The 25,825-nt window shown below is 49.3% G+C and overlaps 2 protein-coding genes across 4 annotated transcripts; both read left to right on the top strand.

The window, feature by feature from the left end:
• Positions 1–4: 4 nt before the first annotated feature.
• Positions 5–24,100, top strand: BRD8 (bromodomain containing 8). 3 transcript variants are annotated; one of them, XM_053991367.1, is made up of 27 exons: positions 5–111; positions 387–483; positions 1,302–1,371; positions 1,635–1,684; positions 2,558–2,680; positions 2,824–2,904; positions 3,347–3,411; positions 3,982–4,118; positions 4,540–4,755; positions 6,000–6,144; positions 7,237–7,446; positions 7,859–8,139; positions 8,644–9,099; positions 9,445–9,538; positions 9,749–9,795; positions 10,137–10,351; positions 10,614–10,706; positions 10,884–10,952; positions 11,662–11,839; positions 12,481–12,585; positions 13,502–13,546; positions 19,065–19,337; positions 19,733–19,936; positions 21,174–21,319; positions 22,021–22,107; positions 22,434–22,502; positions 23,446–24,100. In XM_053991367.1, exons 1-27 carry the CDS (start codon positions 93–95, stop codon positions 23,666–23,668), a joined length of 3,798 nt encoding a protein of 1,265 aa, XP_053847342.1. In that variant the 5' UTR covers positions 5–92; the 3' UTR covers positions 23,669–24,100. The 3 variants fall into 3 exon arrangements, with proteins under 3 accessions (XP_053847342.1, XP_053847343.1, XP_053847344.1); XM_053991368.1 differs by lacking the exon at positions 4,540–4,755; XM_053991369.1 differs by lacking the exons at positions 19,065–19,337; positions 19,733–19,936; positions 21,174–21,319; ... (1 more) ...; positions 22,434–22,502; positions 23,446–24,100 and adding an exon at positions 14,630–15,042.
• Positions 23,595–25,811, top strand: NHP2 (NHP2 ribonucleoprotein). Its single transcript, XM_053991379.1, has 5 exons — positions 23,595–23,676; positions 24,447–24,665; positions 24,779–24,848; positions 24,918–25,023; positions 25,518–25,811. Exons 2-5 carry the CDS (start codon positions 24,518–24,520, stop codon positions 25,641–25,643), a joined length of 450 nt encoding a protein of 149 aa, XP_053847354.1. The 5' UTR covers positions 23,595–23,676; positions 24,447–24,517; the 3' UTR covers positions 25,644–25,811.
• Positions 25,812–25,825: the final 14 nt, after the last annotated feature.

Genomic DNA, 25,825 nt, shown 5'->3' with positions numbered 1-25,825 from the left:
ACAAGGTGAGGGGGGTGTGGCAGCGCTCGGCCGCCTCCCGGCGGGCTTTGCGCGCGGTGCCGCCCCTGCCGCCCTCAGGGCCGGGCGGGAAGATGGCGGCGGGGCCGGGGAGTGAGTGCGAGGCTGGGCGGGAGACGCGGCGGGGAGCGAGCGGCGGCGGGGCTGGGGAGGAGAAGGGGCAGGGGAATGGCCCGAGGAGAACGGAGCGGTTGCGGAGGATCCTCCCGGGAAGAGCCAACGGGGGGCGCGGGGTGGGGCGCGGCCAATGGGTCCGGGGAGGGGCGGGGCCAAAGAGTCCGGGAGGGGCGGGGCCAGCCTTGGCGCCGCGGGTTCGAGTCCCGGTGTGCCCGGGCGCTGCCCCCGCACACTCCTGCCCTGTCCCGCAGAGCACAAGCTGCTGAGCGCCGGCCCCACCGAGCCCTGGTCCATCCGCGAGAAGCTCTGCCTGGCCTCCTCCGTCATGCGCAGCGGCGACCAGAACTGGTACGGGAGCGGGGAAGGCGGGCGGCACGTGCACAGCACCGGGGCAAGGCACGGGGCTGTCACCCCGCTGCCTCTGTTCAGAACAAAGATGGGTGTAAGAGGTGTTGAAGGTGTACCTGGAGAGGCACTTTGTTCCCTTCGTAACTACTGTGTAAAAGTAGAGGTGCGCTCATCAAAATAAAGAGCGATGAGAGCTGGAGAGGAACTTTGGGCAAGGACACGGAGTGTCAGGACAAGGGGAATGGCTTCAGACTGACAGAGGGTTAAGTTGGAGATTAGGAAAAAATACTGTAAGGATGGTGAGGCACTGAAAAGGGCTGCCCAGAGAAGTTGTGACTCCCCATCCCTGGTAGTGTCCATGGGCAGGGCTTGGAGCAACCTGGGATAGTGGAAGATGTGCCTGCCCATGGCAGGGGGTTGGAACAGGATGATCTTTCAGGTCCTTCCCAACCCATTCTATGATTCTGTGTTCATAATTAAATGAGGTGAGTTGTGGACAACAAAGATATTTGGTAACAGATTCCTGTGCGCTGAACCTATAGCTCTGTTTTACTGTATTTTTCTCATCACTAAAGTAAGGGTTTTGTGGAAATGTAATCACATAACCAGATGCAAGAAACTTGCTTTTCAAAGCAAAGGAGTGAAGTTACTGTTTATTAGAAGCAGTTAAATATTTTTGAGAATTGTACTACTCCGCCGTGAGTTTATCACGTTTAGCAGGGTTATTCAATGATGTAAAGAGAGGTTTTCATCTTTTCTCTGCATGTTGGTTGTGGGAGAAGGTGAGTTGATGGTGACTTGCCATTTCCCTCCCACAGGGTCTCAGTCAGCAGAGCCATCAAACCTTTTGCAGAGCCAGGACGCCCGCCTGACTGGTTTTCCCAAAAGGTAAGACACTGACATTTGAATCTTGGACACCAAATCTCTGCACAATCAGAAAAGCCATATTGAGGATGAATTTAGGATTAATTGTTCCATGCTTTATCCAGTACACAGTTACTAAGTAAGGCTAAGTAAAGAGATCCTTCACCAGGCATGTGATTAAGCTGTGAAATTCCTTGACTCGGGAATTTGTGGATGTCCTTGTATTTTGTTGTGTCCTGCTGTTTGGGCAAGCAAACTGTCCTCTGACTTCCTTTGTTTTTTCTCAGCACTGTGCATCTCAGTACTCAGAGCTCTTGGAGACCACAGAAACCCCAAAGTGAGTACAAAGTCTGACCCCAGCACAGCCTGCAGCAGCTGAGGGGGGGACTTGTGGGTTCATATAGCAAAGTCCTTGTCACTGTTAAATTACTTTCTCCCCTAGCCAACTCCTCCCAAAAGGAGCATTTCAGAATGAGAAAATTCAGGTGGAATAGCTGTTGTGGGACGGTGGGGTCAGGGTTTGTCAAATGAGAAAGTTAATATTTATTTGGCTGGAATAAAACACTGCATCTTTGCCTTACTGATCAGAAGCTTTACACATAAATTTATCATTCAGAATAGAGGTAGAAAAGAGAAGGAGTGAGAAGGGAGATGTTTTGTATTTGTCACTATTTTGCAGTGGTTTCTTACTGTTTTCTTATCAGCATTATCATTACAGCTCTGTGATCTCAGTTATTTACTGCTCCTAATTCCAGGCATTTTGTTTGGGGACTTCACAGGATGTTAACTTAAAGATGGGATGTTCAAAAGTAATATTTGTTTGCAACTGATTTGTTTGTGAATGATCTTCAGCACTAGAGTTGCAAAATCAAAGAGCTTAGTAGAGTTAGTGAAGAAAAAAATAGATGTTTCTTCCTGTGGAGAAAAGAATTTTCTCTTGAAATTGAAGGATTGATTTCAGGTTGAGAATCTTTAGTGGACTTGCATCTTTGATCTGAAGACTTTAACACTGGGTGAATTAGCAAAAATTTGCTGAAGAAATTGTTTGAACATTGTGCTGTCCAGTATAATTTAATGGAATTGGAGGAAGTTGATTTTGTTTTTTTTTTTTTGCATGAGCATGTCATTTATGAAAAGCAGCCATTTATGAAAGAGGAACTGAGTTTTCTTGTGGCTTGTGTCTGAGTTTTTCTTTTCTCTTATTCTGTAGAAGAAAGCGTGGTGAGAAGGGAGAAGTTGTGGAAACAGTGGAAGATGTTATTGTGCGGAAACTGACTGCAGAGCGGGTTGAGGAGTTGAAGAAAATTATTAAAGAAACACAGGAAAAATACAGGTACATGACAGAGGTGTAAAATGTTGCACACCTTAGAGTATTGTCCTGAAAAAGCAGTCCAAGTGGGATGGTGACTGGGGTGAAAATGCTGCTTAAGGTGTCCAGTTCAGTGCTCAAAAAGTAAAAAGATTTTATCGTTACAGGCAACTCAAGAAGGATGCAGAGCTGATCCAGGCCGGACACATGGATAACAGACTGGAGGAGCTGTGCAATGAGATTATGATGTGAGTTATTTCATTATTTCTTCTGAGATTGTCGTTTCCTGACACTCTGTTTGTCCAGCATCTCTTGCTCCACATAGTTTGGGTTAAGAGAAATGGGGCAGCTGGGCAGATGCTTTGGCCTCTGAGGGGAGACTTGGCTTGGACTGGGGGATACCAGCTGGTGTGGAACATCCTTTGGGGTTGCTCAGTAAAGAGCTTGGCCATGGCTTGCAGAACCATGTTTGCTGCCTCCATTCTATCAATTACCTGGAAGTGAAATTTCCTGCCCAGTGTGTCATTTTCTGGCTCTGCTTCTCACCTTGGGGGATTTGAGCCTGAGTCCACAGGAGTGGTTTGATGTTATCTGGAGATTACAAGGTGGGCATCAGTAAAACACGTTTTGAAGGGGGAATCAAGGGGAACTGAGACACCCTGTGACAGCAGGTTTTTGTTCTTTGTACAGAAAGAAAAAAATGGAAGAGGAGGAGGCAGAAGTCAAGAGGAAGGCTACAGATGCTGCTTATCAGGGTAAGCTGGAAATGAGGTGCCTTCGTTTTCCTCAGACCAATGCATATATTCATAAGAACATTTAGAAAATACTGAAGTCTTGTTGAGACCTGCAGGAGGAATTCCTTGATCCTAGAGTTGGAGAGAGAGGCTGTATTCTCTTTCCAGCACTATATTTGTAACAGGGTGAAAGGCAGAGGCTTCTGAAAAAGGAATAAAATCTTCAGGAAAAGTGTATCCAAGGGAAAGCAGGATTAGTAAGGAGCTCTGTTAAAATGTCAGGCTTTTCACACCTTTAGTTTCCCCTGGTCACTGAAGAAAAGAGGAAGAAACTTTTATTCTGAATGTTTAGTTCTTCATAACTCTTGGGGCATTTAATTTGGTGGTGGGAGGTGGTAAATACCCAACTGCTAAAGAAACCCACAGCTGGAGTGCATTATCCAAAGTCAGTATTATTTGGGAACCGGGCCTAGTGGAGTGCAAGAAATTCCTATAACATGAATTGTTCTCTTAAAATTCTTCAGAGGTAACTCTTGGGGACTGAGCACGATGGAGTCACAGAATCTCACTGTAGTTTCTGTCCTCTTCCAGCTCGCCAGGCCATTAAGAACCCACCTCGAAGGCTCACGGGGGTGATGGTTCGTTCTCCTGCTGGCTCCACCTCCCCGGGCGGGGATTATTCCCTCGGAGATCTGTCCCAGCCTGCTGGGGATGAGGCCAGTCCAGGGGTAAGGATCCTTCTCTGGGTGGGAGGGAAAGCCCAGCTTGGGACATGGGGCTCTGCATCCATCACAGAGAAGGGGCCTGGGGAGAAGCCCTTGCCTTGCTTTGCAGCCTTCAGGTGCTGTAGTGTGGTTGGTGACAATGCTGCTGGAGATCCATGTCCTCTTCCCTGTCTGTGGTGATCCGGTGCCTGGATCAAAGACTGTGTAGGGGCATCAGTGGGTTGGCCAGGCAGTCTGTGAGTGCCTGGGAAATGGCTCTGCAGGGCAGGGAAAGGGTGAAAGCACATGCCTGGAGTAGGAGCAGTGAGTGAATGGAGTAGGTGTCTGTGGTGTGCTGGATCAATGCTCTTGGGGGAAGCAGCAAGTGGGGCTGGTCCGTGTGGTGGAGTGTGGCTTTGAACAGTGTGGTTTTTCTCTTTCTCAGGTCACGCCAGGGACATTGCCCAGCACCCCAGTTGCCTCCTTCATTGGAATCCCTGACACCCCTCCAGGCTCTGCTCCCCTGGATGCCCCCATGACCCCAGTCACTGATGATTCACCCCAGAAAAAGATGCTAGGACAAAAAGCAACTCCGCCTCCTTCCCCTCTGCTCTCAGAGCTGCTGAAGAAGGGCAGTCTCCTGCCCACAAGCCCCAGGCTGGTATGGAGCTCTCTGCTCATATATGCAAGCACACAAACAATTTGCTCCAGACTCTCTCACTGAAAAAGGGGGATCTGCAAAGAATTTTTAAAAATGTGCAGTTTTGTGAGAGTCCCAGCAGAAGTGATAATCTGAGAGGTATAAATACTCCTGTGAGCTGCAGAGGTGAGCCCCTTTCCCAGCAGGACTGCAGGGCTCGTGCAGCAAGTAGGACTGGCTGTCCCCTCAGTCATAAGGAGTTGGAGTTGCAGGGTTTGCTAGAGGAAATAGTTCTCCTCAGGGAAGGGAACTTGTTAGTCAGCATCATCCCCATCAGCCTCCATGGTGTTCCTGGTGATTCCTACACTGGGCTCACAGTTCTTTACACCTTGTCAGGAAGTCCTGTTTCAATATTTTTAATGTGTACAAGAGTAGGGAATCCTTGAATGGCACTTATGACCTATACAGAAGTGCTTCAATTCTCTCCTAATTGTAGAGAGTTACTAAAATCACTGTGATGAGAACCCACTTGTGGTGTTAGTGACTTGGGAAGTCTTAGGAGATGCTGACACTGTTCAGAGCCCAGTCTGAAAACAGCAGCCATCAGCTTGCTTGGGACACAGATTCCCTGGGTTAGTGCTTGTGTGATGGAGTAGGTGTGTTGCTGTTGACTTTTGTCTTCTTAGTAGTTAGATTTAGGGTTTTTTCTATTTGTTAGCTTGGGTAAATGTTCCATTGGTTTTGTGTCTGCAGGATGTCATATAAAGTGAAGCAGGGAAAGGTAATGGCTGTGGAAGACTGAGTTGTCTGTGTAGGAATAGGACTGGTTTGCATCTGTTTGAAGGTCCATCATAGGTTCACTGTGTGACCTTGATCAAGTTACTTTCCATCTTGGTACTTCTGTTTCTCTTAACTCAAAACAAGGGATATTTCTGTGCCATCTCAGGGTCTAGAGAGACTCATATGTGTAAAGGATTGTGAGGTCCTTGAACAGAAGAATTGTGATAGAGCAAATGATGCACTTGGCCTCACCTCAAAGGAAGATAGCACTGCAGCTGTGTTACAGCTGAAGAACAGCAACAGTTTCAGACTGTCATGTTCTGCACTTGTATGAGGGGCCTCAGGCAGGGACTAACCTGAATAAAAACTGCAGAAGAAATGCTGGGACACCAGGTGCTGGTCCTGTTCATGGAGGTGCACATCTGGCAGAGAATCACTGGTGTGGTGGTATCTCCAGGTACTTGAGTCTCGTCCTCCTTTGACAGGTCGGTGAAAACGAAATGGCAGTGGCTTCTGGTCACATGAACAGCTCTGGAGTGCTGCTGGAGGTAGGAAGTGTCCTTCCAGTGCTGCACGGTGGGGAAATGCAGTCAGCACCTGGTGCTGTCCCTGCATCTCCAGCTGCTTCAGGTAACTCAGGCCTCTCCCTGTACAGTTCTCCCTTAAGATGTACCTTCAGACTGTTCTGGCTGGTTTGAGGGCTTCTCTATCAGTTGTATTCCTATTTCTGTAGCCCTGTCCATCTCACCCCTACTTTTCCCTAATCCTTAAAAGAGTGACTGAAACAATTTGGCTTGATTCAGTCCTGATCCATGCAGTCTGGTTTTCTGGGTTTGGCACTGGCTAATACCAGTGTAGAAAGAAAGGGTTTGTTCACAGGGAGTTGGGGGAAAAATGGTCTAGATCTGATTCCCAACATGTCAAATGCAGCTCCCTGTGGATCTGGAGAACTCATGTGCCTTCCCTCTGCTGTATCTTAGAGATCTGTTGATAATTAGACCACTGAGCTCCAGAGGAAGTTCCACAGAGTGGGGGTAAGGGGAACACTGCAAGACTGCATTGGGCTTTTTCAGAACAACCTGCCTAAGGAAGTTTTTTTCTCAGCTCCTGCTGACCAGTGATTTAATCACATTGTCTGCAACTGAGAATTTAAAGCATGCATTCATACAGAATTCCATACAAGTAATCTTGCTTTCCTTATCCACATCTGGGTTTTTAAGACCTGTTAATTTGGTCCAGACAGTTCAATAAATTCAGACTGGAAGTTACAGCTAAGATGAATGGCAACCTTTGAGATAAGAGGAATTCTCCAGGAAAAACCTGCAAGGAAATCCCCTCCGCTCCCTCCCAGCTCCTGTGATGACTGTTTGTCTTGGCTTACCTTGTGTGGCTCTCTCAGCACTGTTTTTCAGATTTCCCATAATTGTTTTGGGATGAGCCTTTGGAAGGGCATCTCTATGCATGTGTGGCTTAGTCTGTCCACCCCTTGCAGTGAGTGCAGTGTTCTGTAGCTGCATGATTCTGCCTCAGACTGCACACACAACAGGAGTCGTGCGTTTTTTGGTGCAGGTTTTCTGTACAGCTTTTGGGACTCTTTATAGGTATCTCTCCATGTCTTTTCCCAGAAGAAGCCATCAGACAGTGAAGAGCCTATGGTGGCTTTGTGGGCTTCAGTGGTGGCTGCTTCTTGCTCATGTGCTTTTCCCTTCTACTCTCTGTTAGGTGCTCCTACGCTTTCCCGGCTTTTAGAAGCTGGTCCTGCACAGTTCACCTCACCTCTTGCTTCCTTCTCCGCTGTTGCCAGCGAGCCTCCAGCTAAGCTCCTGCCACCCCCAGTAGAGCCTGTGTCCCAGGCCACTATTGTCATGATGCCCACGCTGTCAGCACCAGCCGTTGTGCCACCAGCTGCAGCTGCAGAAAGCGTAGCCACAGGTGCGTTCCTAACTACGCACTCAGAGGTCGCGTCCTGCTGGAAAGCAGAACTTCCCGTGGGATCCGCGCCCTGCGAGCTCTCAGCTGGGCCTTATCACCTCAGACTCGCCATCCTGGCCAAAAAGGATGGTTATGGCTGGGTTCTGGAGTAAACAGATGGTTTTAAATGGGGTTTGCTGGGTGGGGGTGGGGGTGCTGGTGATTTGCTGGACTGTGGTTCAAGGGTTGGAATCTCACTTTGTCTCTCCTGTGGGAAGGCAAACCCGTATTTGTCTTTTATTAATCTAAGCTGTGGTGGGGTGGATGGGCCTGGGATACTTGTGGTTGGCGCTTGGTCTTACCCACTGCAGTGTTTGTTTATGTGGGGACTTCTCCAGCTTGGTCTCTGACTGTCCCTCTCATCCTTGTGCAGTGAGCCAGCCAGAAGCCTGTGTTTCCATGGAGGCAGTCTCTGATTCCCATACTGTGACAGTGTCCATGGACAGCAGTGAAATATCAATGATCATTGATTCCATCAAGAAAGAGTGCCTGGGTTCTGGGGCTGGCAGCACTGCAGGATCTTCCAAAGATCACTGCATGGATGGGAAAGAAGATCTGGATTTGGCTGAAAAAATGGATATTGCAGTGTCCTATACAGGGGAAGAGCTGGACTTTGATACGGTTGGAAATATTATAGCCATCATTGAGGACAAGGTAAATGGGGAAAGCAGAGTGCCAGTGCCTTTTGCTCCACATTTAGTTGGGTTAATCTCAAATTATTGCTGTTCACCAATTTAGTTTAAACAAGCAAGAAATAACTATTCCAGAATGCACATTCTCACCATCATTTTCCAGATCAACGGGAAATGACACCCTTTCTGTTGGGTAGCACTGCTGCCTGTCTGACACTGGTGGTCCTTTTCAGAGTACAGAAATAAATGTCTTTCTTCCTTGGAGGGTAGGGTTTGGGTCATGTCTCTGGCAGACAGATGAGCACTGCTCACAGAATCCTTTCCAGGAGTGTCATACTTCTGAAACTGAAGCTTCAGGAGAAACTCTCACAGGGAGTGATACAAATCTGGCTACAAAAAGGCAACTTTGTAAACGGAGTAGACTGGGATTTCCACAATTGTTTCAGTACCATATAACATGATTTCTTCTTTAATCCCTCTTTCTGACCTCAGCCTGCACTGCTGTGTGTTTGTTTTGGTAATAAAGGTAGACGACCACCCTGAAGTCCTGGATGCGGCGGTCGTTGAAGCTGCTCTGTCTTCTTTCTGTGAAGATACCGATGACCCTCAGACCCTTCCTGGCCCATGGGAACATTCAATTCGTCAGGAGCATGAGAAACAGGCCCAGATGCCACAAGTGTCTGTGACTGTGAAGCAGGAGAGACTGGAGTGTGAGGAGCCAGAGGCAAAGGGAATTCGAGACCTAATGGGCATCAGTGAGCTGGGGTCAGAAATAAAGACTGAACTTGCAGAGCAGGACCAGAGCCAGCTGGGCCATGAAGAAACCATACCAGCAACTGCAAGAGTGACAGAAACACCAGAGCTTAGAAACCAAGAGATAGAAGAAGATCAAAGAGCAGCTGTAACATCAGGAGAGACTTCTGAAATCAAGATAGAGTCATCCCAGGCAGAAGATGCAGTGCTCAATCCAGTGAAGACAGAGGTATGTGGTCACAGAGGCTGCCTGGAACTGGTGTGGGGAAAGAGAGGAGCAGCTGTGGCAGGTAGGAGCAAAGTTTAGAAGAAGGATGAGTGCTGGGTTGAAGTGACCCTTCAATGAATGTGACTGACTGTTTTCCTGGGAGTCAGGCTGCTGATGTGCAGAGCAGCTCTGCTTTAGGCAGTACCTTTGTGTATCTCCCCCCACCCATGTGCAGAACTGCAGCTGGGAAGGTGCTCAGTGAACCTCATTGCCTGGAGTTAGGTTAGGGTGAGTGAGATGTGCCCACACCTTCACTGAAGTAAGCTGACACAAACATCTAGATTTGTGCATTTCTCTTCCCTCCAGACCCCACCTGATGATGATTCATCCCCTCCACAAGTCCCAAATGTGAGTGAAGACTCCTCACAGGCTGATGTTCAGCACAAATTTGAGCTGTCAGGTAACTTAATTCAGCTAGGAAATCTTTTACATGAAACATTATTAGCTGGATAGTTGTTAGTTATCTGGTTCAGTTTTTTTGGGGAGGAGGGAGAAAAGATACCTCTAGGAACAGTGGTAATTACTGCAGGACAGTAGGCATTGGTGCAGGAGCTTTTGTAGGAAAGGCTGCTTGGGAGAATCAATCTTTCTGCATTTCTTTCTTTCACAGAGTCAATGAAGGAGGAGGCCCAAGCCCTGTTTAGGAGTCAGATGAAGGTAATTCCCCGTTGGTTTTAGTCATCTTGAGCTTATTAGCAACATCTTGGTGCTGCTGTCTGCTGAAAGGCAAAGCTTGTGTTCAGCTTTCTGCACTGGGAAGTGAGCAGTCTGCAGCTGAAAGGGGGATTGCTTCAGAATGTAAAGGTGTTTGTGTATGTGCTTCTAGGTCTGTGGGGACGTGCAGGGCAGGCTGGAGAGACTGGGGTTTTGTGGAAGTGCCTGTACAGTTGTCAGCAGCTTCACAAGAAAATCACCTTGCTCACAGAACCGTAGTTGCTTTGGAGGCACCGAGTGGCTGCTGTAGCTGGCTGTGCCAGCTGATGGACTCTGTGTTTCAGGATGGGCAGGGTGAGGAGGATGATGAGGACGGTGCCAGTGAGGCTGCCAGTTTGGAGGAACCCAAAGAAGAAGACCAGGGTGAGGGGTATCTCTCAGAGATGGATAACGAGCCCCCCGTGAGCGAGAGCGACGACGGCTTCAGCGTCCACAACGCGCCCTTGCAGTCGCACGCGCTCGCCGACTCCATCCCCAGCAGCCCGGCCTCCTCGCAGTTGTGAGTGTCAGGGCACACAGGGACTGGAGGATTCCCATTTCTGGTTTGCTGAGTGGGTCCTAAGGGAGAATTTGTTGATGATTTGTTTGGTTCTTGCTTACAAGGGCAAGTGTGCAGACGGCACTCCAGTACCAGCTCCCACTTTTTCCTTCTGTCTTTGGTGTGGATTAGCATGGGCATGTCAAGGACAAAACAAACCATGAGTTTTCTGCTCTGAGGCAGTGATCAGACTCCTGAAGGAATTATGTTCTTCTCTTCCCAGCTCAGTGTGCAGTGAGGACCAGGAAGCGATACAGGCTCAGAAGATCTGGAAGAAAGCCATCATGCTGGTTTGGAGAGCAGCAGCTAATCACAGGTGAGTTTGATGTCTTGGCAGAAAGAAGTGACTAATCCTAGACAAGTTTCCACTCTCCCGTCTCGGAGGCTTATCTCTCTTGGGAGATGATGAATCATACAGACAAATGAGCAGGAGAGCATGAAACAAATACTTACCAGCAAGGACAGGCACTGAGTGGACTCTTTTTCTCTGCAGGTATGCCAATGTCTTCTTACAGCCTGTAACTGATGACATAGCACCAGGCTACCACAGCATCGTGCAGAGGTGAGTCTCAGCAGTCTTCTGTCATTAGAACTCTGTATGTTTGCCTGTTTGTAAGGCATTTCTGGCAGGAACAATGTAGTTTTTGCCTGCTGTGTAGACTTGGAAAAGTATTCTTTTTCTGACATGATTCAGTCAGAAGCAGGTTTCCCCAAGAACAGTCATCATCTGTAACAGGCACGTGTCTGTACACAGTCCTGACTGAGTGAAATACACTGACTTACACAGAACGTTTTATCAGTAAGGTGAAACTGATCTGTTTCTCCCAGTTTCTATCCAAGAGTAGGATTTAACCTTTGGAATTCCTAGAAGCTGTTCTTTAAGCAGTATTTTTTACTGTCCCAGACGGTGGACTTTTCTGGAAGAATTACCAGAATCCCCTACTAGCTGCTGAAATCTCTTGTAAACAGTTCAAGCTCAGTGGCTGCAACTCTAGCTCCTTAGTTTCTCCTATCAGTGGTGAGTGGAGAAGGCAGATGCCTCTCCTGAGAGATCTCTGAGGCTGTTTTTACTATTCCAGGTAACTGCTGGACACCTTGGGTTTTCTGACCCAGGCCTTGGTACTGGGGAGCACAGCCCATGGGGGAGAACCTGTTCAGCTAAATAAAACAGGCTCTGTAACTAAACACGTTACAGAGCCAGGGCTGTTTCCAAATGAGATGGGAAAGAATTAAGCATTTCTGTTGCAATTTTGCCTGCATTTCTTTCACAGGCCAATGGATTTATCTACCATCAAAAAGAACATTGAGAACGGGCTGATCCGAACCACAGCCGAGTTCCAGCGGGATATTATGCTGATGTTTCAGAATGCAGTGATGTACAACAGCTCTGACCATGATGTGTACCACATGGCTGTGGAGATGCAGAGAGATGTCCTGGAGCAGATCCAGGTAAAGTACTGAGCTGAGGCCAATGCAGGACAGAGCATCTGCCTTGGTCCATAGGTCTGGCTGTAAGACCACAGTTTCACTCCCAGTGTGCTTGAATGCAGTGGGTCCTGTCCTTCCCTGCTTCTTTCTCATGGTAGCTCAAGTGTTTGTGTTGAACTAGATTGTGGGTGACTTAAAAGTAATGCAGCAAATTTTTTAATATGTTCATCCCAGACCAATTTCAAATGTAATTTCCTTCAGGGAAATGCTTAGGCCAGCAAGAACCAGGGTGTGGTTCAGGAACAGAAACAAGTAACAAGAACGGTGAATGACATGGGATGCGGCGGCTTCTTCGGGTGGCTGTGCTGGTTTATGTTGATACAAAGTGCACATGAAACTGCCCTGTGAATTTATGCTATTTAAAATACCCTTTGAAGCAGAATGCCCCAGCTGGCAGGGCTGAATTTGAATTGGGGTTTTGTAGTTCCTCAGGACTTGTGGCTTCTGAGGTAAATTGGGGAACTTATTCTGAGCAGCACACAAGGAACTGAAACTGCCTCTGACCCAGTCATTCCCAGCCTGTGGTCTGTGATAGATAACTGACATGCACTTACTGAGCTCGTTTTGCTTGACAATCTTAACAGAGTGTGGTTTCCTTGCAGCAATTTCTGGCCACACAACTGATGATGCAAACATCAGAGTCAGGGATCAGTGCAAAGAGCCTGCGGGGGCGAGACTCCACTCGCAAGCAGGATGCTTCAGAGAAGGTGAGAATGCTGCACCCTCTGCAAGGGCACTTGGGATCTTCTGAAGAATCCCAAGATACTGCATGAAGTTCCCACACCAAGGAGGCAAAAGTTCCCACACCAGCATCTTCACATTAACAACTTTTCTTTAAATGTGTCTATTAATTGTATTTCAGTTCTGGAACTGTACAGCATTCCAGAGACAGGTCTCATGAGTTTTTTTCTGTAATCCAAATACTTCTATTACCTGTTTTTAAAAACAGGTGATAAAAACTGTAGGGAAATGAACAATATTGGAAGAGGTGTGAATACTCTCAGGCACATGGTGTGACTCTTGAGGATGGGCCTGCAGGGCAGGGAGTTGGACTCAGTGATCCTTGTGGTTCCCCTCCAACTCCACAGATTCTGTGATTCTATGGCATGGCAGAAAGGTGAAGGGAATTGCCATATCCTTCACTTTCTAGTCAGGTTTTTAGAGCTAGAGAATCAGTCACCTCTGGTTTGCTGTGTAAAATACACCAGAGAACCTTTGAATTCCACACTGATCTAAGCAATGAAGATTTGTGGGTTTTTCTTCTGTAAAGACACATGCAAACTTGATGAAGTGATCTTAGATACTCTCTGGTGCACACAACACTGTGACAGCAGGGGCTGCCTGCTTAGTTCTAGTGACAGCTGCACCGAGCAGGAATTGTTTGGTGGACCAGGAAAACTTGCTGTGGCTGTGGAGGGAATATCCCTTTCCTGGCATTCTGGCTCTCGCAGTATCCCTCTTTTTGTCTGTTTTTATGTTCCTGCTGCATAAGACTGACGCCCTGCAGGAAGGGGAGTGGGGCACATGTTCCTCTATGCTCATGTGTGGGCTCAGTGCTTCTGTGTGGTGTGTGCATTTCTGTAGCTGATGCCTGATAAGTCCTTCTGTTTGGCCTTTTAACAGGACAGTGTCCCAATGGGCTCTCCTGCCTTCCTTCTCTCTCTCTTTGTAAGTATTGAAAGGCTCCAGCAGGTTCTGCAGTACTGCTGCCAGGTGCTCTGCTCCTTGTCTGGGTGATCACTGCACTGTCACAGCATCCTTAGCACTGCAGCAGGGTGTGTTTGACTTGGGGGCTGCACCACTGTGATCTGAGAAGAGACATCTCAGTCCCTTACTCTCAAAATGGGTGAGCGGGTGGGGCTTCAGTCTTTTCTTCTGGTTCCAAGTGGTTTTTGTCATCTGCTTTTGCTTTTTTCCATGACTTCTCTCCTGCTTTCTTTCCATGTAAGTGGGAAGACAAACCAAGTGGTGCAGTCCTGTAGTTCCTACATCTCTCATGTTTATACAGCTGCCCCTTCTACATGTCCGAGGCAGTACAAAAGGTCTTGGGAGAGTGAGGAGTCAGCTGTGTGTCCTTTATCCGTTCCTGGTTCAGAAAGCAAATAAGACTCTGCAGAAATATCTTGCTCTGTGCCCGTGGTGATCTGGAAGTGTTTGGAAAAATATTCCCTCTGTGAAACCCCAAGTCTCTGAGTTACTGTGAGGAGAGAGAGGAGGAAGATGGAGAGCTGTCCTTATCTCTCACATGTATCTAAAGACAGAGGAGTACTCCAGGAAAGGCAGCAGATCAGCCAGAGAGAGGATCAGAGGAAGCTCTCAGCTCACCTTCTGCTCGTGGAAAGGAGCTGTGTGGAGGAACTAGGGAGCTAGTGCCAGGGCCACTCAGCTGGAGGAGCACTTCTCATAGGGATCAGCACCTGATAAGGTAGGTTAGCCAGCAGTTTTCCTCTTCCCACCTTAAGCTAGAATCTGCTGCTTAGGAGAAAGCCTGCACTGTCCAGGCTCCAAAAGCATCTGTCTGGGCCAGCCAGAGGTGTTGCCTCTCTCTGCCCTGGCTCCAGCAGTGCAGAGATGCTGCCAAGCCCAGCACCCTGTTAAGTTAGGTCTGCAGGCAGGCCTTGGCAGGGACAGCTTCCCGTTCTCCTGATGGGAAGGTGTGAAAAGTTGTTGCCAGATACAGAATTCCCTCTGTCCCTCCCTCCCGCGGTTCCTGTGGGGTTGTGTAACTCTGTTTGTTTGCCTTGTGAGCAGGACGGAGGCACCAGAGGGCGGCGCTGCGCCATCGAGGCAGACATGAAGATGAAGAAATGATGCTGCAGACACAAAATTCCAGCAGAATCCCAGGCATCCGGAGCTGGAGTGCAAGCAGGCAACTCTTAACAGCTGTTGGAGGAGGAAGAAAAGCTGCAGGTCCATTTCTGGGACCTGGTTCACCACCTTCGCTTGCCTTTCTGGAAAGAAGTGTCGTGTCAGAATGTGTAACCCAAAGAAACTTCCCTAGAGGGGAAGACCAGCCCCCCTGCCTGTTTTAGGGCAGTCATCTTGGGCTTCACACATCAGTGTTCTGGTGTTAGCTAGCAACTGGTGGCTCGTACGTACTGTAATGTGAAGTGTACAGATTTTTACTAGTGATGTGTAAATGTGATGTATATTAAAATCTGGGAACAAAACCCGTGTGCAGTGTACTGAGCACCGCAGCTCTGCAGGGAGGAACCCTGTGGTACAAGCCTGGATCCCCACCTGGAATATCTGCAAATATAATTGTTTTCCAGTTATCCCTATAGCACACATGCATGGCAGACATCTGATTTTAGAGACAATTCATAAATCACAGGAATGCTGCACAGTGCTTGGATGGAGAGGAAGATTCCCTGCTTGAGTGTGTGAGGATACAGCACCACTGTGGTGACACTGGAGATCAAACCTTGAGAAGTTAAATACTGCAGTCTTCTTGGAGCTTTCCTTAGGTGAAAATGCATTGAAAAGGACTTGACATTCTTTCCCCAGAGATCTGGGGAGGCTGCACTAGTCAGAGTTAAAATCTCTGATCCCAGCACCCGTGGGCAGGAGTGCCAGTACCTGGTTTCACATCTGAGCTTGTGCACTGTTTCCACTGGGAATTACAGTCCTTTTCCTCAGCAACATGAAGGTTTAAGTTCTCTGCGAGAATTTCCAAGTCACTTTCTGCTTATATGACCTGAGATGAAACTTGCATGTTTTCTGCCCACACAACCTTTCGTGGGGGAAAAAAAAACAGCAGAATGACACCATCCTTGATTGCTGCAGCAGCTGGGAGTGCTCTGCACTCCGTGCAGCATATCCAGGGTGCAGCTTTCTGGTAGACAGGTTTCAGGAAACTGAGTCACTGGGATTAAGACCAGAGGCATTGTTCCCTTATCCAGTAAGAGCTCTCAATTTTCACAAGTTCAGTGTTGAAGTTGGCCGTGCCTGCTGTGTCAAGTCCTGTGTATTGCTGAGGTGAATTTTCACCAAGAGTCACCTTACTGATGTGGAAATGCTGAAACTCCCTTGGATTGGTGATTGGTTAATTGTCTTTGCACTGCTAAACCCAGGAGCAAATTTCTGGTTTGAATTGTTATTTTTCTCAGCAGAAAAAGTTACAGGGGTCTTTGTCTTTCATGCATTTTATGGAGTGATTTCAGTTAGGGACAAACATTTTAGCATTGCCTGTTGTGACAGGACAAGGTACTGGTTCTAAACTAAAAGAGGGCCTATTTAGACGGATGAAGATTTTTTTTTTTACAATGAGGGTGGTGAGGCCCTGGCACAGGTTACCCAGAGAAGCTGTGGATGCCCCATCCCTGGAAGTGTTGAAGGCCAAGTTGGACAAGGCTCTGAGCAACTTGGAATAGTGGAAGGTGTCCCTGCCCATGGCAGGGGGGCTGGACCCAGGCAGTCTTTAAAGGTCCCTCCCAACCCAACCTGTTCTGTGATTATAAGTTGGAAAAAAGCTCTGTGCATTCCTTTACTTCATTCAGCTGCTCAGAGCAGGGCCAGCTTCAAATATTTACCTTATACCCAGTCAGCAACTTGTCATCCCTGTCTCCTTTCACTGTTGGGCTCTGAGAAGAGTCTGGCTCCATCTCTGTAACACCTCTGTCCTGCCACTGTCCCTGCTGGAAAACTGAAGGTGCAGCATGGGAGAAGACCTTTATCAGACCCTCTGGTAACCTGCTTTCATCACAGCAAGCTTTGCTGTTCCTTCCTACCCTTGGTTTCTTCTCCTAACCAGGTATTTTTCTCTCAGCCTTTTCTCTTGTCCCATGACATTTTAATAGTCTTTAATGATATTTAAGAGCTTTAAAATTCCAAGATAGGATTTTCTCTATGGAGCCTCATTCCCTCTTATCCCAATTTATCATCTCATGCTCTGACTACTTACTAATTCTCTTCTTCCTAATACTTTGTTCTAATCTGTCTAGTACAGAGCTGATGTTTTATTGTGCTGCATGTCCCAGCACCCACCCTTTTACAGACAGATAAAACTGTCACCCCTTTCTGGTTTTCTTCTTAAATGACAAGTTACACAGCATAGGCTCAGTCACGTTATATTTAAGCTTCTTTAGGGCTCACAAATGAATCCCAGTGGGTTCTAAGGTTTATTCACTCCCTCAAATTGTTCTAAAATCTCCCCTGTTGACATTTTAATTAGATATAGTCTCTCAGACCCATCCCAAGAGAAGGTCTCATGTGAGTTCCTCTGTGGCAACTGCTGATAATGATGATTAATTTGGTTTTTCCAACTGGCCCTATTTTCCACTGAGATGTTTGGCACTGATCGTGTGTCATCCCCACTGATCATCTGGCAGCTCTCTGCTTCTGATGTTTTTGATGAGGTTTTTTGTTTTTATTTGCTTTTATGTCTTTAGCAAATTGTTCTCTTTTTCCTTTTTTGGTTTTTTTTTTTTGCCTACTTTATGTGGATTCTACATTTCATTTATTAGAGTTCAGGCTTTTATCATTTTTCTTGTTTTGACATGTAAGTTCTTTTTAAAGGCTGTCTTTTTTATTTCTAACAGCTTTTTCCCAGAACAGCAAGGGTTGTGCAGTGTCTGATCTCTGCAAAGTGAACTAAAACTTTCCAGTTTGAGAGAGGTTCCTTGCTAGTGACTTATGTAGCCAACATAATTAAGAACTGTCAGGCAATTCTTAATTAAAAGTTCAAGTCTGTGTCATTTTGTCTGGAATTGATGTAGAGCTGAGCTGTCTGTGATTATTTCACTCATCATGTCTTGCATTAACACTGCTGTTCTGCTCTCTGGCATCTTGAGTCTTCCAAGATTTGGTAAAACTGAACATAAGGCTGAAGATCTCTTTAATCTTATGCCCAAGTTCCCAGGACTTCCTGATTTTCAACATTTATCCCTCTGGAGCACAGAAGAATGATCACAAGTGATCAGATTACCCCAGGCTGAGGCTTTTCTGTGCCTCTGCGTGTGGCAGCTCTGCTGAGGCTGCAGGAGAGAGCTCCAGGCACAGGCTTTCTCCTCAGATGGAATCTCAGTTTGCCCAACTCCCTCACCTGGAAGCTGAGAGCAGGTAATGTTATCTCCTACCTCATCAAATTTCATCTGCTGCCACTGAAGTGAACTTTGAAAGAGGTTTCAGAAGGACAGGCTTCCAGATCCCAAGTCTGCTTGCAAGTTCACAAAACAAGCAAAGCAGTTTTCTCATCCCAGACCCAGTGGATTCTGTATTTCTCCCAGTTATGCACCATAAGCTGAATTTGGAGCTGTGCCAGGAGCCCTGAGAATGGAAAAGCCAATCTGTGAGAAATGTACTTGTTCAAAACTCTGAAAAAATTAGGTTGTACATAATTAACTGAAGACTCTAAAGACAGTGTTAATTAATGCACAGAATTCTCCATAGGTGCAGCATCCAGGCAGCTCCATTCAGTGGCAAGATGCAGATTTTGTGACATCCTTTACTGTTGTACTGTGACTCTGCAATCAATTCCCCAGGCTTAGAGGACTCAGAGTGCACTCATGTAGTAGAAGACATTTAGGCATGGACTAATGAGAGATTAAATGAGTGGTTTCTTCCTTCTTTAGAGAATGCAAACTTTTATTTTCTGCTGTGGATAGAACTGTGCCTGTCGGTGTGTGAGTGTGGTTATAATTGTTCTGGCTCAGGTACATGAGATATCACCATGCAGAAAAATCACTCCTGTTGCTTTCAAAACTCTGTCTGTAAGGTCCTTAAAGTAAGTTATCTCCAGTATAAAAAGTTCTCAGGGGGCAGCAAGTGGAATTTCAGTGAGTTGTCCTTGGAGTCATCAGTTGTTCCCAACACTCAGCAGCTGAGGAGCCCCAGCAGGGCTCGGTCTGAACCTTGCTGGATGCCTTCAGCACGTGAAATATGGAGCATCAGCAAAGCCATGTCCTTCCAGGCAGCTCAGCATGCCCTGAGCAGAGTGATCCACTGAGCAGGGCAGGGAGAGAGCACAGCAAAAAGCACCAGAAAACCTGAAATTCAGTTGCTCTGAAGCACAGTTTGTGTTGCAGAGCTGCAGCCCTGCCATGTGCTGTGTGATGAGCTCAGGGGTAGGCTGCTCACCTCAGAGTCCTTCCCATGCTGTGGCCCTCCAAGCATGTCAAGAAATGAGCTGATCTTGGCAGTTCTGGATCAGGGTACAAAGAAATTGCTGTATTTTCATTGTTTGCAGATGGGCCATGCCTGGAAGTCTGAGTTGGAATCTCCCATCAAGTCAGAGAACAGTGATTTCCAGTCTCTTCCTGACTGGGATTCAAGCTTGGATCTGGATGTGACGAACTGGAGAAATACTGAGGAGGAGGCCATGGGGAAGCGAGAGGGGAGCAGCCAAGAGGCAGACGATGAGATGGAGCTGAGTGAGCCTCTCTGGAATGATGATAGTGAAGATTACCACGAGGCAGAGAAGCCATGTGAAAGTGACAGTCCTTTCCAGTTCCTCTTGGAGGTAGGGCTGTTTGGATTACAGGAAGGTGGGCAGCATAGTTCAGGCCCTCCTGAAACATTGGGGTTTTCAGGGCCTGCACCATCCATACCAACAGAAACAGTTTGGGGGCACAGCACAAGTTCTGGGTTCACTTTCTCCCCAGCCCAAGTCCAGCCTTTCCTCCCATTTGGAGCTCTCACTGCACCCAGGCAGCTGTTTTGCCAAAACACAGCTCACCCTTAAGCACAGAAATGTCAGAGAACTGACACTGTAATAACACAGGACTTCATCAGATTCTGCAAGGATTCCTAAAAATGGAAAGGCGTTCGTGAGCGATTGCAAAAATAGCATCTCTGCTGTTTATTTCTTCTCCCTTTTGCCTTCACAATTTGAAGTAATAAATCACTGTCTTGCAGGTAACCCAGATGTTGGAATCTTTCTGCATTGGCAGCACAGAGTCATCACAGACTCCGTGGGATTATTGTGGCTCAGGGAAGCAGAGTGACAGGGAAGAAGTGAAGTGCCAGGAAAAGACCACAGGAACAGCAGTCTCAGGAGCAGAGGAAAGTCAACTGCACATCCTGGCAAAAGATGAGGAAGAACACATCCTGGGAAGAGAGGTAGGAGAGTGGTGGTCCTAAAAGAGCCTCTGGCCCTGGAAAAGAGATGAGGCAGTGAAGGTAACTAGCTCTAGAAGAGATGGGGAGCCCCAGGTTCTGAGAGGGGAGACAAAACACACAGGAGGAGAATACAGAAAAAAAATGTATGAGGGAAGGGTGTTTTTTATGTATGGCTGTGTATCTTTATAAACAGGAAGCTTGTTACAGATGAAACCTTCAGATGTGAGTTGGAGGAATTGCTCCTTGGCAGTGTAAAGGTGACTCATGAGAGCTGGCAGGCTGCTCTCAGGTTTAAGGCAAGGTTGGAATACTTGCCTGGTTCTAATTGCTGTGTTTTGCAGCACAGCTTGGCTGGTTTCAGGCCCACGTGGCTGTGCCAGCAATAACCATCTGCCCCTGGGGACTGTCATGTCTTAGAAGCAGGCACTGTCTAGCCTGGGTTTGCATGAGTCTTGTGTTTGGGGGCTGTGGGCTCCCACCAGCCTGCTGGATATTCCTGGGAAAGCAACACAGCAGTGGAGGAACAGGGCCATTTTCCCACACTTGTTCTCTTGCAAACTCAGGACACTGGAGACAAATAAGCTCCAGGATTTCACCTGTTCAGCCAGGACAGTGTGTTCCCAGCAGTTACTCTGCTCTCAACTGCTGAGAGCAGTCCCAGCAACTCCCTCGCTGTTCTCCCAGTGGTCACAGCCAAACACACAGTGTCCAGTTTCTTTCTGAGAAGTCTGCTCGTGCTTCAGATCTGTTGAGGATTCTGCATGAAATCCCACTGAGCATTTTACTGGCAAACCACTGCAACAGCAGCACCGCTCTGCTTCCTGGCTGAGTCTATTCCCTGTCATTTTAACGTGGGAGTTTGTGAAGAAACAACCTTGCTGAACTCCAGGGGTTCCTGTTATCTGAATCTGGAGCTTTAACAAGCCTGAGGCAGTCTTACCTCAGCTCCTGATTGCCCTCTCTACATCCATGACTCTTCCCAGAGAGCAGACACAACACTGGGCACCACTCAGCTCCCCAGGGTTTGTGTCAGCCAGGGGTGGATGTCATCCAAGAGATCAGACACAGCTCCTGCTGGGAAGGTCTGAGTGAGGTCAAACAGCATCCTCTGAGTAACAGAGCAGGCAAGCTCCCAGTTGAGCCTGGATGCAGGAAAGGGATATGCAGCAGGCTGGCTTCTAGATAAAGGATTCAGGTAATGTGCTGCCATTTTAGATGTACCCTCTGTGCTCTTCAGGGCAAGACTCAAGAGACACCTGGAGAACCCCCTTCAGATGAGCTGCATCCACCTGAGATGAGTGCTCAGGCCCTGGATCAAGATGACAGTGACAGCACCTCTGCAGCCTCAGTGCTGGACTCCACAGGCTCTCCCAACGTGCACCTGTAAGTAGCTGGTTCTGCACTCTTGCAAAGGCAGCAGAACAGAGCCATCCCCCTTGTCACACGTGAGAACAAGTGCCTGGCACAGGTCACATCCAGGAAGGTGAGATAGCCAAGCAGAGCAGGAGGGAAGGAGGTAACTTGTGCTATCTCTGGATTTGCTGGCATTATAGGGCATTGATCCTAAGATGGAGTGAGAAGAGTAGAGATTAAATAAGAGATTATATGGCAAATACATGTTTTATGTTTTCTCAAGTCAAATAAGCCTGGTGTGAGCTGCACATGACACCAGGCAATGCACAGCCCAGCATTACCAACCCCTTTGAGCAGGTAGCAGGTGTGTCAGTCACATGCAGGCTCTGCCACATGTGTGATAACCTGCACAGCCTTTCAAAGGAAAAATGTGGGATTTTGGGAAGAGAAACTTCATAAAAAACACCTCAGTAAAGTTCTGAACTGCAGAGCAGCTTGAGGTTTTCTATCCAATTTGGTCCAGCTCCTTATCTCAGCTTTGCTTTTACCTCTTGTCCTGCATCTTCCTGCACTCTGGATGTTCAGTTGTGCATTCTGAGGCAGAACACTCCCACCATCACACTCAGAGGCTTTTTGTAGCTTCATCCACCTGGATGTGGTGGGAGCCAGCAGAATTGTCACCTCCTACTTTGTCTCGAGTGTGATAATCTGGCAGTATCTTCACTCCACAGGCTGCAGCCAAGCTGGAATAAGCCCCTCCAACACCTGATCCTCAAAAAAAAGCTCCTGTCCATCTGGAGGATGATAGCCAGCCACAGGTATGTGGGAGCAGAGGGCTGCACATGTCCTGAACACACTGCCCTGAGTCCAGTCCCAGCTCCTGTGTCACCAGTCCCAGTCCTCCCCTCCCAGGGGCTGGCCTGTCTCTCCAGGACTTTGCTTTGGGAACAGCTGCCTGCTGCAGAGCTGGAGAGAACACTGCATATTGATTTCCTCTGCTTAATGTGGCAGAGCCCAAATGCTGCTTCCTACACAGCTGGCACAACACTGGCTGTGCATCAGGGCCAGCAGGGAGAGGCAAGCCCTGCTCCATGTTTTTGGAGCAGGGACAGGCAGAGAACATTCCTTGTCCTTGTCCCTGTAGGTTCAGCAGCCCGTTCCTGAAGCCAGTGTCAGAGAAACAAGCCCCTGGATACAGGGATGTGGTAAAGAGGTGAGTTTGTGGAGGAAGTGCTCACTGGCTGATCTCTCTCAGGTTGTTTTCTGTCTTTGGTTTCCAAAGGGCCAGTGGGATGGTTTCCTCCCTCCTTTTCCAGAGTTTGGCTGTCACCAGCATCTCCCACTGATTCCTTTCAGTAAAACTCCCTTCTGGGTAATTAGAACCTGGAAGCTTGCGCTGACTCTGGAGCTGGTGGGAATTGTGCCTGCCCTGTGCAGGCATTGCACGGCTGGCTCATTCCAGGCACAGTGCCTGGGCAGGGGATCCAGGCCCTGCAGCTCAGCAGTCCCTTCTCCCCATGCCTGGAATGTGCCTCGGGAGATGCCCCCTCCTCACCCGCTGCGAGCGCCCCAGATGTTTCACTCTCAGCACAGAAGTGGGTCATAAGAATATTTCCCAGAGAGATTAATGGCATTTTTTCAGAGCTGAATCATGTTCTATTCTGGTCACAGTTGTCCTCTCTGCAGCCATTCATTTTCCCATTCTGTCAAAATAAGGGAAGTAATATTTATTGCCTATCATGTTCCCCTTACCAGCAGTGCTATTTTTGCTGGTGGCACCATTCGATCTTTAGGGAGTTTAATAGATACCTATTTTAGTAACTTTTCTTTCTCCACTAAGACCTGGACTGACTTCCTGAAGACTAATTACTGCTTGCCTTCTCTGGAGCTCAGCATCCCATTTTTTCCAGAGGTGACTGCTAATGACCTGCCAAGTTGATTGGATGGCAAGTGTCGCATTGGCTGAACTCACTTTTGTGTGGCTTGGAAGAAAAGCCTCTCTCACTCCCCCCTGTGTGTCTTGAGCAATAAAATTGATTGAAAATAGCTGTGCTTTCAGGGCCACCCTGAAATGAGAACAAGCACATTCATACGGATCCCAAAGGATGCCAGGCCCTGGGCTGCAATTTCATTCTTCTCCTCTCTGTCTTTTGTAGACCCATGGATTTAAGCAGCATAAAGAGGAGGCTGTCAAAGGGACACATTCAGTCCGTGATGCAGTTCCAGTGTGACCTGATGCTCATGTTCCAGAACGCCGTGATGTACAACAGCTCCGACCACCACGTGTTCCACGCGGCTGTGGAGATGCAGCGAGAGGTCTTGGAGCAGCTGCAGGTCTTGGCTGAAGCCCTCCTGTTGTCCAGGGACAGGCTGGAGTGAGGCAGAAGGTAACCAGCCCTGCCTGAGGCCTCTCTCAGCTGGAGCAGCGTTGTCTCCGTGGGTCAGGGCATCTCCTGGGCTCAGGGGATGTGCTGCCGTGGCCTCGGGTACATCTCACTCTCCCCAGTGCTGGCTGCTGGGTTGATGGGTTGATTCCGAGCGGTTTTTGGGAGGGTACCATGTTGGAAGCCTCCATTCTTTTTGGGAAATGCAGCAATGTAGCCCTGCAGGGAGAAAAGTTCCCTGGGCCGAAAAACAAGAGAGAAAATCCTGTGTGTGGCCAGGAGGATGAAGCGGGCGCAGCCCCTGAGGGTGGCTGGCTGCACGCCGGGCACGGCAGCGTTCCCGCGTTGAGGTTGTTGTGATCTTGTGTTGGGTCGGGTGGGTCCAGCGTTACCGACCACACCCAATAAAGGCCCGTGTTGAAGCTTGTCCCGGCCTGCCTGACACTGGGACCGGGACTGGGACTGGAAGGGGTCCAGAAGTGGAACTGGGACTGGGACTTGGTCCAGAACTGGGACCGGGTCCAGAAGTGGAACTGGGACTGGAACTGGAACTGGGATCGGGTCCAGAAGTGGAACTGGGACTGGGATCGCGCCTGGAACTGGAACTGGGACCGGGTCCAGAAGTGGAACTGGGACTGGGATCGCGCCTGGAACTGGGACTGGGTCTAGAACTGGAACTGGGGCCGGGCCCGGGAAACGCGCGCCGGAGCGCGTGGCCGGGGTGGTACAAACACCGCTCGCCATTGGCCGGCCCGGCTGTCTGTCACTGCCAGAGCGGTTGCCGATTGGCTGTCGGAGAGCTGGCGGGCGCGTGCCCCGGAAGCGGAAGCGGCCTGGGGCGGCCATGGCGCGGGAGAAGCCGGAGGCGGCGGCCGAGGCGGAGGCGACGCCGGAGCTCTCGTACCGGGAGCAGCTCGATTTCCTGAACCCCATCGCGCAGCCGCTCGCGTCCCGGAAGCTCACCCGAAAGCTGCTCAAGTGCATCAGGAAAGGTCTGGCGGCGCCGGCATACGGCGCGGGTGGGCAGGGGCCGGTCCATGGCGGGGGCGCGGTGCGGTCCCTCACGCTGCGGTTCTCAGCCCCTCACGCCCTGGTTCTCTTGCAGCGACCAAGCACAAGCAGCTCCGCCGCGGTGTGAAGGAGGTGCAGAAGTTCATCAACAAGGGCGAGAGGGGGTAAGTGCTGCCCTGGCCCGGCCCTGCGCGGCCCCGCCGGCCCGGGCGCTGACCCGGCTCTCCCTGCAGGATCACGGTGCTGGCCGGAGACACGCTGCCCATCGATGTCTACTGCCACATCCCCATCATGTGCGAGGATAGGAGCCTCCCGTACGCATACGTCCCTTCCAAAACGGTGAGTGCTGCGCCGGGGGAGGAACCGGCCCTGCCGACGGGGAACCCGGCGAGGAGCCCGGGCTGTGACCGGAGCCTTCCCGGGAGGTGCAGATCCGGTGCCCGAGTAAAGAACTCGGTGTTTGTCCCTGACCAAGGCACAGAAGGGACAGTGGGGAGGTGTAGGAATCACTGTGGAATCACAGAGCTGTCTGTCATGATCGAGTTCCTGCAGCAGCTCCGGGACAGAGCCAGCTCATCTTTTCCAGGCTTCTCTGGGGTGGGGCCAGCTCTTTTGCAGACAGGGACTTGGGTGGGCAATCTTTGGAGCTTCAGCCCCGGTGCAGGCAGCTCTGCCGACCCACTCTGGGGAAGAATAATGGCACGTGAACCCTGTGCCAGTCCCTTCTGCCAGCCCAGCTTGCAGCTTGCAGGAGACAAGCTGGGAAAAAGGTTCGTGAGGTTCTCACCTCGGGAAGGGACCTGGCCCCCCATGGCCTCCCTGTGCTCCCTCAGGACCTGGGAGCTGCCGCCGGCTCCAAGCGCCCGACCTGTGTCATCATGATCAAGCCCCACGAGGAGTACCAGGAGGCCTACGACGAGTGCCTGGAGGAGGTGTCGGCCCTTCCCCTGCCGCTGTGAAGAGCCGGGGCCGGGCTGTGCCCTGCGGGCCGGGCTGTGCCCTGCGGGCCGTGCCGGGTCCCTGTGCCCGGGGGCCACACGGCTGTTTCTGGGCACTCTGCCGAGGGGACTGATGGGGGGATGCTGAGCACTGTGGGGTGAATAAAGGTGTCCGCGGGCTTGTACAAAGTGGTCCTGGTGCT

Source organism: Vidua macroura, chromosome 15, assembly GCF_024509145.1.
Source record: "Vidua macroura isolate BioBank_ID:100142 chromosome 15, ASM2450914v1, whole genome shotgun sequence".
In the NCBI taxonomy this organism is placed as follows: domain Eukaryota; kingdom Metazoa; phylum Chordata; class Aves; order Passeriformes; family Viduidae; genus Vidua; species Vidua macroura.
The sequence above is the reverse complement of the archived record's forward strand: the minus strand, read 5'-3'. Positions and strand labels throughout refer to the sequence as shown.

Excerpts from the sequence above, each read along its gene's own strand:
- BRD8 (XM_053991367.1), top strand. Across the intron at positions 1,372-1,634 it reads CTGACTGGTTTTCCCAAAAG|CACTGTGCATCTCAGTACTC; the intron begins GTAAGACACTGA and ends GTTTTTTCTCAG. Across the intron at positions 8,140-8,643 it reads TAGCCATCATTGAGGACAAG|GTAGACGACCACCCTGAAGT; the intron begins GTAAATGGGGAA and ends TTGGTAATAAAG.
- NHP2 (XM_053991379.1), top strand. The coding sequence starts at position 24,518 with ATGGCGCGGGAGAAGCCGGAGGCGGCGGCCGAGGCGGAGGCGACGCCG. Across the intron at positions 24,849-24,917 it reads ATCAACAAGGGCGAGAGGGG|GATCACGGTGCTGGCCGGAG; the intron begins GTAAGTGCTGCC and ends CTCTCCCTGCAG. Across the intron at positions 25,024-25,517 it reads CATACGTCCCTTCCAAAACG|GACCTGGGAGCTGCCGCCGG; the intron begins GTGAGTGCTGCG and ends GTGCTCCCTCAG.